This window comes from Salmo salar, chromosome 11 (assembly GCF_965601325.2).
Source record: "Salmo salar chromosome 11, fSalSal1, whole genome shotgun sequence".
In the NCBI taxonomy this organism is placed as follows: Eukaryota; Metazoa; Chordata; class Actinopteri; order Salmoniformes; family Salmonidae; genus Salmo; species Salmo salar.
The window spans coordinates 25,309,906-25,325,043 of NC_138301.1; the positions used below are offsets into that span (position 1 = coordinate 25,309,906).

Here is a 15,138-nt window from a genome sequence, read left to right on the forward strand (position 1 = left end):
ATGATAGGCTTACATTTCCCTCGTGGCAATTAGCAAGCAGTCACAACTACACCAACAGTACCTCATTATTAATGTCTACTGATTCCCTCCATGAAAGTGAATATTTTGTAATCATCAGTGTGTGACATTAATGGGAGATTAGTTGTATAACCATTACCATGTTACATTTAGGCATATAGTGGTGATATTTTCCGCGTCGTCCTGACTCGTGCCCTCCACCCCCTCCCCCCACCCCATCCCCACCCCCTCCTTCCACTCAGTGTTCATAAATACTGAGGCGCCTTGTGCTTTGAGTGAGAGACTCATAGGTATATCATAGCAGTTACAGCAGCAGTGGACTGCCTTACTTATTCTCACTCAAACATTTCAATCAAAGGACTTTGACATGTATTCAAACAAGATTGACGGGCCGCGCAGAGGAAGGTCTTTCGACTCTATGAGTTCTTCATTGCACACTTGTTACGAGGAAAAGCAACTGAATAATGAGGTAAGTTATATTTATATTGTAAGTAAATAATAACTGGCTAAACTAAACATTTTTTTTCATGGAACAATACAAATGAACAGTTATTTTACGTTGAATTGTGACTTGTATTTAGGTGTCATTAATAAGCTTTTGGCAAAGGTTTGAATAATCAAACATGAAGCATTTTACTTTTGACTTCAATTATCTCAATTATCAAACATAAAGGATTTACTTTTGTTGCGCCAATCTGTAATCTTACCCTCCACTTCATTAGTTCATTTATTTTCTGTTCCCATCAGAGTTTTCCCCTCCCCTCTGATTAGGTTTAGCTAGCTCTCTTAGGTGTGCCATAAGCCACCTAAATCTGGAGACAAATGTGATGCGTAGCCTACGTAATACAATAAGGAGGTCATTGTAATATAAATTAGAATAAAGTGAAATAAAGGAGCTCGCAGTCATAACTTTAAAGAATGCTTATGCCTCAGATCTTTGCAGACATCAGACTAGGTAAAATAAGTTATTTGTCTGCGTTCACAACGAGCCACTGCATCTTGACTAAGGCATATCATTGACATATACACTAAAACCACGCACGTAATTGATAAGCATTTGCAAGTTTGTGTACAACATGTTGATTTTAATTGTATTTCCTGTCAGTAAATATACATTTAATTTAGATTAATTAGCCTATTCCAAAAATGCTTCAAATATTCTGATGATCGACAAAGACATTTGGCATCAACTGAAATCAAACCGACAAAATCAACAATTTGAACACCTAAAGATGATAAGAGAATACGTCCAGGATATGTTACCTTGATGGATTTATTGCTGCGCTGAAAGTAGCCATCTATAATCCCGAGTTGGATTTGGATTGGAGAGCGCTATCATTCGTCACCAAATGCGATTACTGCTGCAGATCTCTTTACAATGAGACAGACACAACTCAGCATTGCCAAAATAAATGTTGCCTACCGGAACAAAATTCGACAGTTTAACGCTTCCAATCTATAGGCTAATGAAATGTGTGGCAAATATTTAGACCTAACAATATTAGTCTAATTGATGATCTTATTAGTTTGTCCCTATACTTTATTTGCCGTCCCAGTTTTAAAGTTGCGTCTGCGCGCAGCCAAGTGTTGTCGCTGTCCAGTGCTGAAATCTCGAAGCCTGATTAGGTGGAGTATTTAGTTTGCGTTCAGCTGCAGTGAATACTGTGATTGTTTACTCTTAATTTACACGTTGGGGGCTTTGGTTGTGTAAATACATTGTTTGATTTAGTTGCCCTTTCTTTGTGAGGCTGGCAAACTCTTTTTCAAATACGGCTATTACGCACAGGATATTGAACAAATCCGTATGACTATCAGTCCATCTAAAACGCAGCTTGTCCTTTCAAAGAAATTGTCATCGGAGGTGATGTGCTTTTCCAAAACAATTAACTTCCTGTTCAACCTTGATAAATGCTGTATTATAGCACAAAACACTGCTAAATCCTTACTTTCCACAAAAAGGCCGAGCCAGCTCCGAGGTTTTTCTTCATAAATATTTTACCTCTCTTTTGCCAACAGATGAAAAAATGTACATTCAGCAAGATCGACGAGAACAAGGACAACAAGAGTTTATCTTGGGAGAATGGTCGCTCTTTGGAAAAGGGTCGCACTGCCATCGCCTTCTCCCTCAAGAATGAAGTTGGCGGGCTCGTTAAGGCACTAAAACTTTTTCAAGTAAGGTTGAATATTTTAAAGTAGGCTATCACATACCAAACGGGTGATGGTAGATACCAGTGTTGGGAAGTAGTGAACTACATGTAGTTCCACTAGTAATTTAACTGCATTTTGCAGTAGTTTGGTGGTAGTTGACCTCAATTAAAATCTTGGTAGTTTTCAGTACCTTTTGGTGCATGTAGCGGTGTAGCTAAACACTGGAACTACAGACTACTTTTTTTGTTGCAAAAAATAAAATATGGGTGATGTAGGAAATCAGTTCCTTAATTTGTCAGCATTGGACTTGCCTAATTCTCACTTGAAACATAGTTTTTGTGTTTAATAGGCCAAATTACACATTCTGATAACATCTGACTCCAAAGTGATCTGTTCATGCAACTTGTAGTCTATGACATTTCAAATGTTGATATGATCAATTATCAAGAAGTAGTTTGGATGTAGTAACTTTAGTTAATTAAACTATATTTTTCTTAAGGGTAGCTTTAGTGGAGCTTAACTTCCTCCTGTGTGAAGTAATTTGTAGCTTTGTAAACTATTTTTTCAGAGTAACTTCCCCAACACTGGTAGAGACATTATCATGTACATCTACATAACTTAAATGTCTTGTTATATAATCATCACCAGGAGAACCACGTCAACCTTGTTCACATCGAGTCCCGAAAATCGAGGCGGCGTGGCTCAGAGTTTGAGATCTTTGTTGACTGTGACAGCAGCCACGAGCAACTCAAGGAGCTCACTGAGCTGCTACATAAGCACGCCGCCAACGTAGTTGATATGGACCATGACCAACCTGACAATTCCAGCCTGCCTGAAGAAGGTAGGCCTAGCTGCTACTTTTGAAATGATTTCAGATTCCCTAAAGTCTAGCCGGGTAGGCCTATTACCTATTACCAGACTAATTACCGCTGCGTGTAGCGAAAGAGAGACTTTCGGATTGTTGTATGAGGTTACTAAACGGTCAGTGCTATCCGGAATCCTTGGGACGTCCCTACCCCAATCCCTAACCTTAACCCCTATCCTTACCCGAACCATAACCATATCCCTTACCTATCCATAACCATAACCATTTTAGATATAAACTTCAGTGGGGTAAGGATGTCCCAAGGATCCCGGATAGCCCTGGACATTACTAAAATCTAGTGTAGAGACCATCCCAGATCATCCCATGTTTTTTTGTTTCAGACACTGAAGATTTTCCCTGGTTCCCAAAGACAATCTCGGACCTGGACATGTGTGCTAACCGTGTCTTGATGTATGGCTTAGACCTGGATGCTGATCACCCAGTAGGCATACCTTCTAATATGCTCTGGTCAATTATGTTCCATTCTAGTTGCAAGCCTGTCTGACCATAGATATCCTATAATTATTTGTAAAATATTATTTTTAATGAGTGTGGCAGTCACGCTCCTTTTGTAGTTATTGAGCTTTTATTGAAGAGATAGAACACTGTTGGAAAGACAGGGAAGACAGAGAAGACAGGGAAGATAGGGGGAGTCAAATGGCAATGGGCCTGATTTGAATCCATGCTGACTCTGGTATACATGTGTGCCAGGGTCAGCGGCTTAGACCGCTAGACCACCGTAGGCCACGAGATATCCTATAATTCATAATATAGGATTTCTATGTCTCAGACTCTCACTGACCGACTGAAACAGGAGGCGCACTTGTGACAATGGTACAACTATCAAAGCCAGTTAGAGCTACACTGACTGTATTAGAGTGGCAGATGGAGGATTAGACTAATACTTATATTGTGATAAGCGGCACACTTACGGAATAGCCACTCAGTAAGTCAGCGCATGAGTTGCTGTCACACATCAATTACTTATCTTTTCTGTCTGCAGGGCTTCAAGGACAACGTCTACCGCAAAAGAAGGAAACACTTTGCTGATCTTGCCATGAGCTACAAACAGTAGGTCATATTATCATGCTATGTGAAAACTGATTTGGAAAGCTATGACACTATGTGTATTTAATACTTCAATGTCCTAATGCATACAGGTATAGTTAGACATTTCCACTGTATTTAAGAAAAAGGTAACCTTTATTTAACTAGGCAAATTTGTTAAGAACAAATTCTTATTTACAATGATGGCCTACAGCATCATTGTAGCGCTACTCTCTTTCATTATCTTTCTTTCTCTCTCTTTCTCCCTCTCTTTTAGTGGGGAACCAATTCCGCATATTGAGTTCACAGAGGAGGAGGTGAAGACATGGGGTGTGGTCTATCGGGAGCTCAATAAGCTGTATCCAACCCATGCTTGCCGGGAGTACCTGAAGAACCTGCCACTGCTCTCCAAGCACTGTGACTGCAGTGAGGACAACATCCCCCAGCTGGAAGATGTGTCACACTTCCTCAGAGGTGAGACAGGCAGAGTCTGCCGCTGTACGTGACACCACACAGTCTCATTCAGTCTGATGCTCAGGTTTATCAGCATAATGAAGGCTATTGTAAAATGAAGAGTGTGGATTAAGGGGTATCAAATTAGATGTTGCTGAATGCGTTGTGGCCTTTTACATGAGTAAAAACGTGTGTGTGTGTTTCATCAGAACGCACAGGCTTTATCATTCGGCCCGTGGCAGGTTACCTCTCCCCACGAGACTTTCTGGCAGGTTTGGCTTTCCGGGTTTTCCACTGCACTCAGTATGTTCGCCACAGCTCTGACCCTCTCTACACACCTGAGCCGTAAGTACCCCTTGACACGTTACATTAATAAGGAGAAGTTGGTCTTGGCAAATGTTAATTTACTTTCATTGTTGAACACATCCATCTGATGTTAAGTATATTAGTGTGATGTTCATAGTCACATAAACATAGCAGTATGTCACCATACCAAAAATCATCATAAAGGAACATAGAGTATCATTCCATATAAAGAGCCTGTATTTCATTGAACAAGCCTGGTCTGTCACATCCCTAAGCAAACTTAACTCTTCCGGCTGATTGCAACTCAAAAGGACATTTTCCACAGCTACAGTCCAGTATGAGATAGGTACTCAAAGGTGCTTCTGCATACATAATCATTCAAATCAAATCCTATTTTATTGGTCACATACACATGGTTAGCAGATGTTACTGTGAGTGTAGCGAAATGCTTGTGCTTCTAGTTCCGACAGTGCAGCAATATCTAACAAGTAATATCTAACAATTCCACATCAAATACCTAATGGAATACGGAATGGAATGGAACAAGAATATATAAATATATGGATGAGCAATGACAGAGCGGCATAGGCAAAGATGGAATAGATAGTATAGAATACAGCATATACATATGAGATGAGTAATGCAAGATATGTAAACAGTATTAAAGTGGTATTATTAAAGTGACTAGTGTTCCATTTATTAGAGAAGCCACTGATTTCAAGTCTGTATGTAGGTAGGCAGCTGTCTCTCTGTGCTAGTGATGGCTGTTTAACAGTGTGATGGCCTTGAGATAGAAGCTGTTTTTTAGTCTCTCGGTCCCAGCATTGATGCACCTGTACTGATATCGCCTTCTGGATGATAGCGCGGTGAACAGGCAGTAGCTCGAGTGGTTGTTGTCCTTGATGATCTTTTTGGCCTTCTTGTGACATTGGGTGCTGTAGGTGTCCTGGAGGGCAGGCAGGTAGTTTGCCCCCGGTGATGCATTGTGCAGACCGCACCACCCTCTGGAGAGCCCTGCGGTTGTGGGCGGTGCAGTTGCCATGCCAGGTGGTGATACAGCCCGACAGGATGCTCTCAATTGTGCATCTGTAAAAGTTTGTGAGGTTTACAGGTGACAAGACAAATTTCTTCAACCTCCTGAGCTTGAAGAGGCACTGTTTTGCCTTCTTCACCACACTGTCTGTGTGAGTAGACCATTTCAGTTTTTCAGTGATGTGTACGCCGAGGAACTTAAAACTTTCCACCTTCTCCACTACTGTCCCGTCAATGTGGATAGGGGGGTGCTCCCTCTGCTGTTTCCTGAAGTCCACGATTCATTGATTGTTTCAAAAATCAAAATGGAAGAACACTTGGTTACACTGTCACAAAGTTGCACATATCTGCCCACAAGCTTAACAATCCACATACTGTATGTATGTGTGTGTTTATGTGTGAATTACAGAGACACATGTCATGAGCTGTTGGGTCATGTCCCTCTGCTGGCGGAGCCTAGTTTTGCCCAGTTCTCCCAGGAGATAGGTCTGGCTTCTCTGGGGGCCTCAGATGAGTCTGTCCAGACGCTGGCCACCGTAAGTGCTGTTTCCATGATACAAATATCCAAACACCGTGCTTGAATTGAACTGTTTTTCTTGTCTAACTGAGATATTTAAACGTTGTTGGCTTTTTGTGTTTTTGTTTTACAGTGTTACTTTTTCACAGTAGAGTTTGGCCTGTGTAAACAGGAGGGAAAGATGAGAGCCTACGGCGCAGGACTTCTCTCTTCTATCAGTGAGCTGAAAGTAAAAGCATTTAATATTCATATTCATATTCAAACACCATTTAAAGCGTAAAAACACCATCTGATGCAAAGGAAGAATCCTAAGATACTTTTTCCCTCATACAGCATGCACTCTCTGGCAATGCAAAGATCATGCCCTTTGACCCCAAAGTCACCTGCAAGCAGGAGTGCATTATCACTACATTCCAAGATGTCTACTTTGTGTCAGAGAGCTTTGAAGAGGCCAAAGTCAAGATGAGGTAGGTTGTTCATGACGTTGAATTCTTGGCTGTTCTGTGGGAAAATAAACTGTTAATGGGCTAATAAAATATTCTTTCACCTTTCCAAACCTGGGCTGTGTTGTGTTTTGTCATCATCTGTTCTTATGCACACAGAGAGTTTGCCAAGACCATCAAGCGTCCATTTACAGTGAGGTACAACCCCTACACCCACAGTGTGGACGTGCTGAAGGACACATCCAGTATCAACAGCATGGTGGAGGATCTGAGACATGAACTGGACATCGTGGGCGACGCCCTACAGCGCCTTAACAAACACTACGCTGTCTGACCTGCCTGCCTGGCCCTCATACTTGACATGGGTTGCAAAATTCTGGTAACTTTCCCAACATTTACAGGTAGTCCAGAAATCCCGGTTGGAGGATTAACAGAATAAGGAGGGAATAAGCAAGATACCTGATATCCTCCAACCAGGATTTTTGGAAAACATGGGAATTTTTGGAAATGTTACAACCATATACCTGACACAGCCCTGTACTGCTGTCTGTAGTTGTCTACCACCTGATCCTTACCAAGCAGCTCACTGCTTTAATCCTACTCACTGATATCCCCAACCAGCCTTTTACCTACAAAATAAATGATAACTCTTAAAATTCTAACTTTATATTCTCTTCATTAAATTATTAGCCAGTAGTTTACTTTGAAATTCAATACATTTTTGAGTTTGTCATTTGAATAATGATATTGACTAAGGATGATTAGAATGTGACCGAAACTGACCTTTCCTTGGCTCTTGCTTATAATTACTAATATTCTATTGTTTTTTATATACTGTATTTCTTTTCTATTGAAAGTTCTATGTTAGTGCAACAGGAGTCTTATAGATATTGTATTGTACTCTATTGGCATACGCCGTTTCAATAAATGTGTGAATGTCCTAGTGTGGATGTAAAGTTACATGCTTGTGTGTATAGTGATTGACAGTCTGTGTACATGTATTATCACATTGCACAGAGCATAGAAATATGGTAGTATTATAAGATTGATTGTGTGTGTGTGTGTGTGTGTGTGTGTGTGTGTGTGTGTGTGTGTGTGTGTGTGTGTGTGTGTGTGTGTGTGTGTGTGTGTGTGTGTGTGTGTGTGTGTGTGTGTGTGTGTGTGTGTGTGTGTGTGTGTACCTTATCGGCCTTCTGCTGCTGTTGACCTCCAGCGGTCTATTTCGCATAAGATGTTCAAGGAAGGAATTTATGTGCATGTATTAGTGTTTGGATGATGACATGAATGTACTTCTATTGAAAAATAATTTGTGTAAATAGATCCCTGGTAAACCAATCCTTGCATTGGGAAGTGTGTGTCTGCATTCTGGGCGTCTAGTTATAGGGAAATATTTACAGTAGTTGCTTTGTTCTGTTTTTCTTCTCATTAAATGTACTCTATGTTCACACACTGTGTTATACTATGTGCTAAAATTATAATGATTGCTAATAATTACTAATCATCATAATTCAAATTTCCTTAGCGAACACATAAAAAGCTAGCCACATCCAGCTACCCACATCCAGCCACATTCAGGAGGATATATGTAAAAGCAACATGTAAAGGAGGATGTTTCATGAGCTGAACAAAAATATCCCAGAAATGTTCCACACACACAAAGCTTATTTCTCTCAAATTTTGTGCACAAATTTGTTTACATTGCTTTTAGTGAGCATTTTTCATTTGCCAAGTTAATCCATCCACCTGACTGGTGTGGCATATCAAGAAGTTGATTAAACAGCATGGTCATTAACAGGTGCACCTTGTGCTGGGGACAATAAAAGGCCACTCTAAAATGTCCCATTTTGTCACACAACACAATGCCACAGATGTCTCAAGTTTTGAGGGAGTGTGCAATTGGCATTCTGACTGCAGGAATGTCTTTACCTAAGCTGTCACTAATGTCGCTTTAGAGAATTTGGCAATAAATCCAACCGGCCTCACAACCGCAGACCATGTAACCACGTGTAACCACACCATGTTGGCGACGGGGTTATGGAATGGGCAGGCATAAGCTACGGACAACGAACACAATTGCATTTTATCAATTGCAATTTGAATGCACAGAGATACCGTGACGAGATCCCGAGGCCCACTGTCGTGCCATTCATCCGCCGCCATCACCTCATGTTTCAGCATGATAACGCACAGCCCCATGTCGCAAGGATCTGTACACAATTCCTGGAAGCTGATGACCTGCGTACTCACCAGACATGTCACCCATTGAGCATGTTTGGGATGCTCTGGATTGACGTGTACAACAGCCTGTTCCAGTTCCCGACAATATCCAGCAACTTCGCACAGCAATTGAAGAGGATTGGGACAACATTCCACAGGCCACAATCAACAGCCTGATCAACTCTATGCAAAGGACATGTGTCGCACTGCATGAGGCAAATGGTGGTCACATACCTTTTTAGTAAGGTATCTGAGACCAACAGATGCATATCTATATTCCCAGTCATGTGAAATCCATAGATTAGGGCCTAATTTATTTCAATTGACTGATTTCCTTATATGAACTGTCACTCAGTAAATTTGTTGAAATTGTTGCATGTTGGGTTTATATTTTTATCCAGTGTAAGTACCTTTAAAGTAAGCTAAAAAAAAAGCTAAAAGTAAAGTAAGCAAAAAAAAATGAGATTGTTTAACAGAAGACTCTCTATTCTTCACCGGCTGCAATATAAATCGATGGCCAGAGGGGGGAGGGATTGCATAACTTTTTGGAAAAATAGTAACTCTCAAAGATGGCAGGAGGAGTCAACCTTGGTTATGGCCTAGTAGCATTTGTGCAATGAATCGTTTTTCAAAGTTAAGACGAGCCAACAATTGGCATCACACAGAACAGGCACTATATGCATTAATTGCCTATGGAGTATTTGTTCTCAAGACACACCCCACACATTGGGGTATTGATCAGAGTGAGAATGCAGGATGGACATGAAGCCATAAGGTGGTTTGATGCAGGATCAGGTGAGGTAGACTGGAGAATTGGACCTGGAGCCTTGGCCTGTGCTGTCATCTATCTCACTGCTGTGATAATGGTTTTCCCCCATACTCCTAGGATATACTTTCGCAAACACTGAAGACATGTTAGTTTGGTCATGTTGAATAGGCATTGCCGATGAGAGAGAAAGAGAATATAATTAAAGAGAAGTGTCGCCCGCCCTCAACTCAGATTATTGCATATAGGTTGATTTAAAAGGGAGAATGTGTGTGAAATGTGTGTGTATTTATATGAGCTGATACTGTACATGTCAGTGTCCACGGCCCTGCCTGTGCTTCTGTGTGTCTGCATTTGTGCATGTATGTGTGTGTGTGCGCGTGTGTGTACATTCCGCTACACTTTGTATTTATGATATGTGTCTGACTTGACCAGGCCTTGAAGATGGATGAATAAAGGTTATACGTTCCACCTGCAAGTCAATAACTGTGATTAATATGACAGGGGCACTTAGGAGCTGCATGTGTGCTCATACGTATGTTACATGGGAAACACAGGGCACATAAAAGCCTTAAAAGGAATCACATTCATTTCTCTCATGTCCTTGGCTGATTTATGAGACGGTGATGTCATCACGTTGTGAGTGAGGGAGGTAGAGGTGTGTCACGTGTGTTCCGACTGCGTACTGTATAGACATAGATTAGGAATCACTGGCCACTTTATAGAAATGGATCACTAGCCACTTTAATAATGTCTCCGTATCTAGCATTACTCATCTCATGTGTATAAACTGCACTCAACACTATTCTACGGTATCTTAGTCACTTTTAAATTGTGTTTACATATTGCATCACCCGTTTCATATGTATATACTGTATTGTATTCTATACTACACCCCTGACAACAGCCATCTCCAGCATATCAGAGGCTGCTGCCTATAGACATAGATTAGGAATCACTGGCCACTTTATAGAAATGGATCACTAGCCACTTTAATAATGTCTCCGTATCTTGCATTACTCATCTCATATGTGTAAACGGTACTCTATACTATTCTATGGTATCTTAGTCACTTTAATTATTTGTAAATATTGCATCACCGATCTTATATGTATATACTGTACTCTGTACTATGCCACTTTATCTTAGTTCAATGTCGCTCTGACATATACGTATATATATTCTTAATCCATTCCTTACATAGATTTACCTGTATTTTGGGTGTACAGTTGAAGTCCGAAGCTTACATACACTTAGGTTGGAGTCATTAAAACTCATTTTTCAACCACTCCACAAAATTCTTGTTAACAAACTATAGTTTTAGCAAGTCGGTTAGGACATCTACTTTGTGCATGGCACAAGTAATTTTTCCAATAATTGTTTACAGACAGATTATTTCACTTATAATTCACTGTATCACAACTCCAGTGGTTCAGAAGTTTACATACGCTAAATTGACTGTGCCTTTAAACAGCTTGGATTATTCCAGAAAATTATGTCATGGCTTTAGAGTCAATTGATCTGAGTCAATTGGAGGTGTACCTGTGGATGCATTTCAAGGCCTACCTTCAAACTCAGTGCCTCTTTGCTTGACATCATGGGAAAATCAAAAGAAATCAGCGAAGACCTCAGAAATAAATTGTAGACCTCCACAAGTCTGGTTCATCCTTGGGAGCAATTTCCAAACGCCTGAAGGTACCACGTTCATCTGTACAAACAAAGTACGCAAGTATATACACCATGGGACCACGCAGCCATCATACCGCTCAGGAAGGAGACACGTTCTGTCTCCTGGAGATGAACGTACTTTGGTGCGAAAAGTGCAAATCAATCTCAGAACAACAGCAAAGGACCTTGTGAAGATGCTGGAGGAAACAGCTACAAAAGTATCTATATCCACAGTAAAACAAGTCCTATATCGACGTAACCTGAAAGGCCGCTCAGCAAGGAGGAAGCCACTGCTCCAAAACCCCCATAAAAAAAAGCCAGACTACGGTTTACCACTGCACATGGGACAACGATCGTACTTTTAGGAGAAATGTCCTCTGGTCTGATGAAACAAAAATAGAACTGTTTGGCCATAATGAAAATCGTTATGTTTGGAGGAAAAAGGGGAAGCATGCAAGCCGAAGAACACCATCCCAACCGTGAATCACAGGGGTGGCAGCATCATGTTGTGGGGGTGCTTTGCTGCAGGAGGGACTGGTGCACTTCACAAAATAGATGGCATCATGAGGCAGAAAAATTATGTGGATATATTGAAGCAACATCTCAAGACATCAGTCAGGAAGTTAAAGCTTGGTCGCAAATGGATCTTCCAAACGGACAACGACCTCAAGCATACCTCCAAAGTTGTGGCAAAATGGCTTAAGGACAAAAGTCAAGATATTGGAGTGGCCATCACAAAGCCCTGACCTCAAAATTTGTGGGCAGAACTGAAAAGTGTGTGCAAGCAAGGAGGCCTACAAACCTGTCTCAGTTACACCAGCTCTGTCAGGAGGAATGGGCCAAATTTCACTCAACTTATTGTGGGAAACTTGTGGAAGGCTACCTGAAACGTTTGACCCAAGTTAAATCATATGAAGTCAGTGCTACCAAATACTAATTGAGTGTATGTAAACTTCTGACCCACTGGGAATTTGATGAAATAAATAACATCTGAAATGAATCATTCCCTCTACTATTATTCTGACATTTCACATTCTTAAAATAAAGTGGTGATCCTAACTGACCTAAAACAGGGAATTGTTACTAGGATTAAATGTCAGGAATTGTGAAAAACTGAGTTTAAATGTATTTGGCTAAGGTGTATATAAACTTCCGACTTCAACTCTATGTTGTGAAACTGTTAGATATTACTTGTTAGCTATTACTGCATTGTCGGAGCTAGAAGCACAAGCATTTCGCTACACCTGCTGAACATGTGTATGTGACGAATAACATTTGATTTGATAACAAGTAGAAAAAAATAATAGAATGTGACATCATCCAGAGATACCGAACCTCTCTCCAGAGACTAATCTCTAAGGAAGACCAGGAGGAGAGTAAAACATTATGTTCTTGTGTGTGTGTAATCAGCATTTGCTATAGTGTTAGTGTGACACACTGTTCTCTCTTTTTCTGTGTGGATTGTTTTCACATGATTATACAGGTCTTTATATAGCTGTACATGACTCCCTCCATACTGTTATGCCCAACATCTGTGAAGAGAATAACCTAGTTAACCTTCAGCTTGCCCAGAGAGCTAATATCAATACTATGCATGCCAGTCTCTCTTGGCTAAGAGTTGAGGAAAGACTGACTGCATCCCCTCTTGTTTTTATAAGAAACATTAATGTGTTGGAAATTCCAAATTGTTTGCATAGTCAACTTACACATGGCAATGAAGCAGGAATTCCCCAGGGTAGCTGTTTAGGCCCCTTGCTTTTTTCAATCTTTACTAACAACATGCCACTAGCTTTGAGTAAGGCTAGTGTGTATATGTATGCGGATGACTCAACACTATACCCGTCAGCTTCTACAGCGACTGAAATTACTGAAATCACTTAACAAAGAGCTGCAGTTAGTTTCATAATGGGTAGCAAGGAATAAGTTAGTCCTAAATATTTCCAAAACTAAAAGCATTGTATTTGGGACAAATAATTCACTAAACCTTAAACCTCAACGACATCTCGAAATTAATAATGTGGAAATTGAGCAAGTTGAGGTGACTAAACTGCTTGGAGTAACCCTGGATTGTAAACTGTCATGGTCAAAACATATTGATACAACAGTTAGCTAAGATGGGGAGAAGTCTGTCCATAATAAAGCGCTGCTGTGCATTCTTAACAACACTATCAACAAGGCAGGTCCTACAGGTCCTGGTTTTGTCACACCTGGACTACTGTTCAGTAGCGTGGTCAGGTGTAACGAAGAGGGACTTAGGAAAATTGCAGTTGGCTCAGAACAGGGCAGCACGGAAAAGTACACGGAGAGCTAACATTAATGACATGCATGTCAATCTCTCATGGCTCAAAGTGGAAGAGAGTTTGACATCATCATTACTTGTTTTCGTAAGAGGTGTTGACAAGCTGAAGGTACCGAGCTATCTGTTAAAAATACTAGCAGACGACGCGGACACCCATGCATACCCCACAAGACATGCCACCATAGGTCTCTTCACAGTCCCCAAATCCAGAACAGAATATGGGAGGCGCACAGTACTACATAGAGCCATGACTACATGGAACTCTATTCCACATCAGGTAACTGATGCAAGCAGTAGAATCAGATTTAAAAAGCAAGTAAAAATACACCTTACGGATCAGCAGGGACTGTGAAGTAACACAAACATAGGCAAAGACACATGCATACACACACATGATAACATACACACTATACACACACAGGTACACATAGATTTTGTGTTGTAGATATCTGGTAGTGGAGTATGGGCCTGAGGGCACACACTTAGTGTGTTATGAATTCTGTAATGAATGTATTGGTAATGTTTAAAAAATTATATAACTGCCTTAATTCTGCCGGATCCCAGGAAGAGTAATGAGGATCCATAATAAATACAAATACAAATACACACTCACCGCACCAGACAAGCCACCAGGGGTCTTTTCACAGCCCCCATGTGCAGAACAAATTCAAGTCAATGTACAGTATTATACAGAGCCATGATTGCATGGAACTCCATTCCATCTTATATAGCTATATTGAACAGCAAACCTGGTTTCAAAAAACAAAGAAAGCAACACCTCATAGCACAATGCATCTCCCCCATGTGACCTACTTGTTGTGTGTTTGTACTGACATGTATGTGTAACTGATAGATGCACACACACACTACATGTTAATGTTTTTAAATGTATGTAAATTGGAGTCTTTTTTCTGTAATGTCTTTTTCATTATGTGCCGGACTCCAGTAAGACTAGTGGGAATTCTAATAAAATCTCAAATAGAAATCTGGAACTTTACTGGAACTCTACTGAGGTGAGTTATTTATGGCCATGAACAGCAGATGCTCAGGGTCCCAGTCCTCTACTGTATATTCAAAACTGATCTGCCCTTGTCTTCACCCGCCATCTCTGCCCTAAACACATGACACCAACAGTGGATGAGCACTCTGTAACCTCCATGGCCTACACACTCAAGGAAAGGCGCTGATCAATACATTTTACATGAATATGTGTTTATTGACCATATTTTCCCTTGTCAAGGTTATCATCTCATGAGTGAGCATTATATGAATCTCCAATGACGTGTTGTTTCAAATGTGCTTCAAAGCCTCGTAAACATCCAAGATTCCGCTGACTGGGGACTGACTGGGAATTGACTG

The 15,138-nt window shown here is 40.7% G+C and overlaps 1 protein-coding gene across 1 annotated transcript; it reads left to right on the forward strand.

Moving 5' to 3' along the window:
* The first annotated feature begins 299 nt into the window (after window positions 1-299).
* On the forward strand, window positions 300-8,276 carry LOC106562311 (tryptophan 5-hydroxylase 1). The gene is made up of 11 exons (XM_014127106.3): window positions 300-487; window positions 2,035-2,190; window positions 2,815-3,007; window positions 3,373-3,473; window positions 4,035-4,102; window positions 4,356-4,552; window positions 4,741-4,876; window positions 6,279-6,405; window positions 6,520-6,615; window positions 6,720-6,853; window positions 6,989-8,276. The coding sequence occupies exons 1-11, from the start codon at window positions 386-388 to the stop codon at window positions 7,161-7,163; spliced, it is 1,485 nt and encodes a 494-aa protein (XP_013982581.2). The 5' UTR covers window positions 300-385; the 3' UTR covers window positions 7,164-8,276.
* The last annotated feature ends 6,862 nt before the right edge of the window (window positions 8,277-15,138 follow it).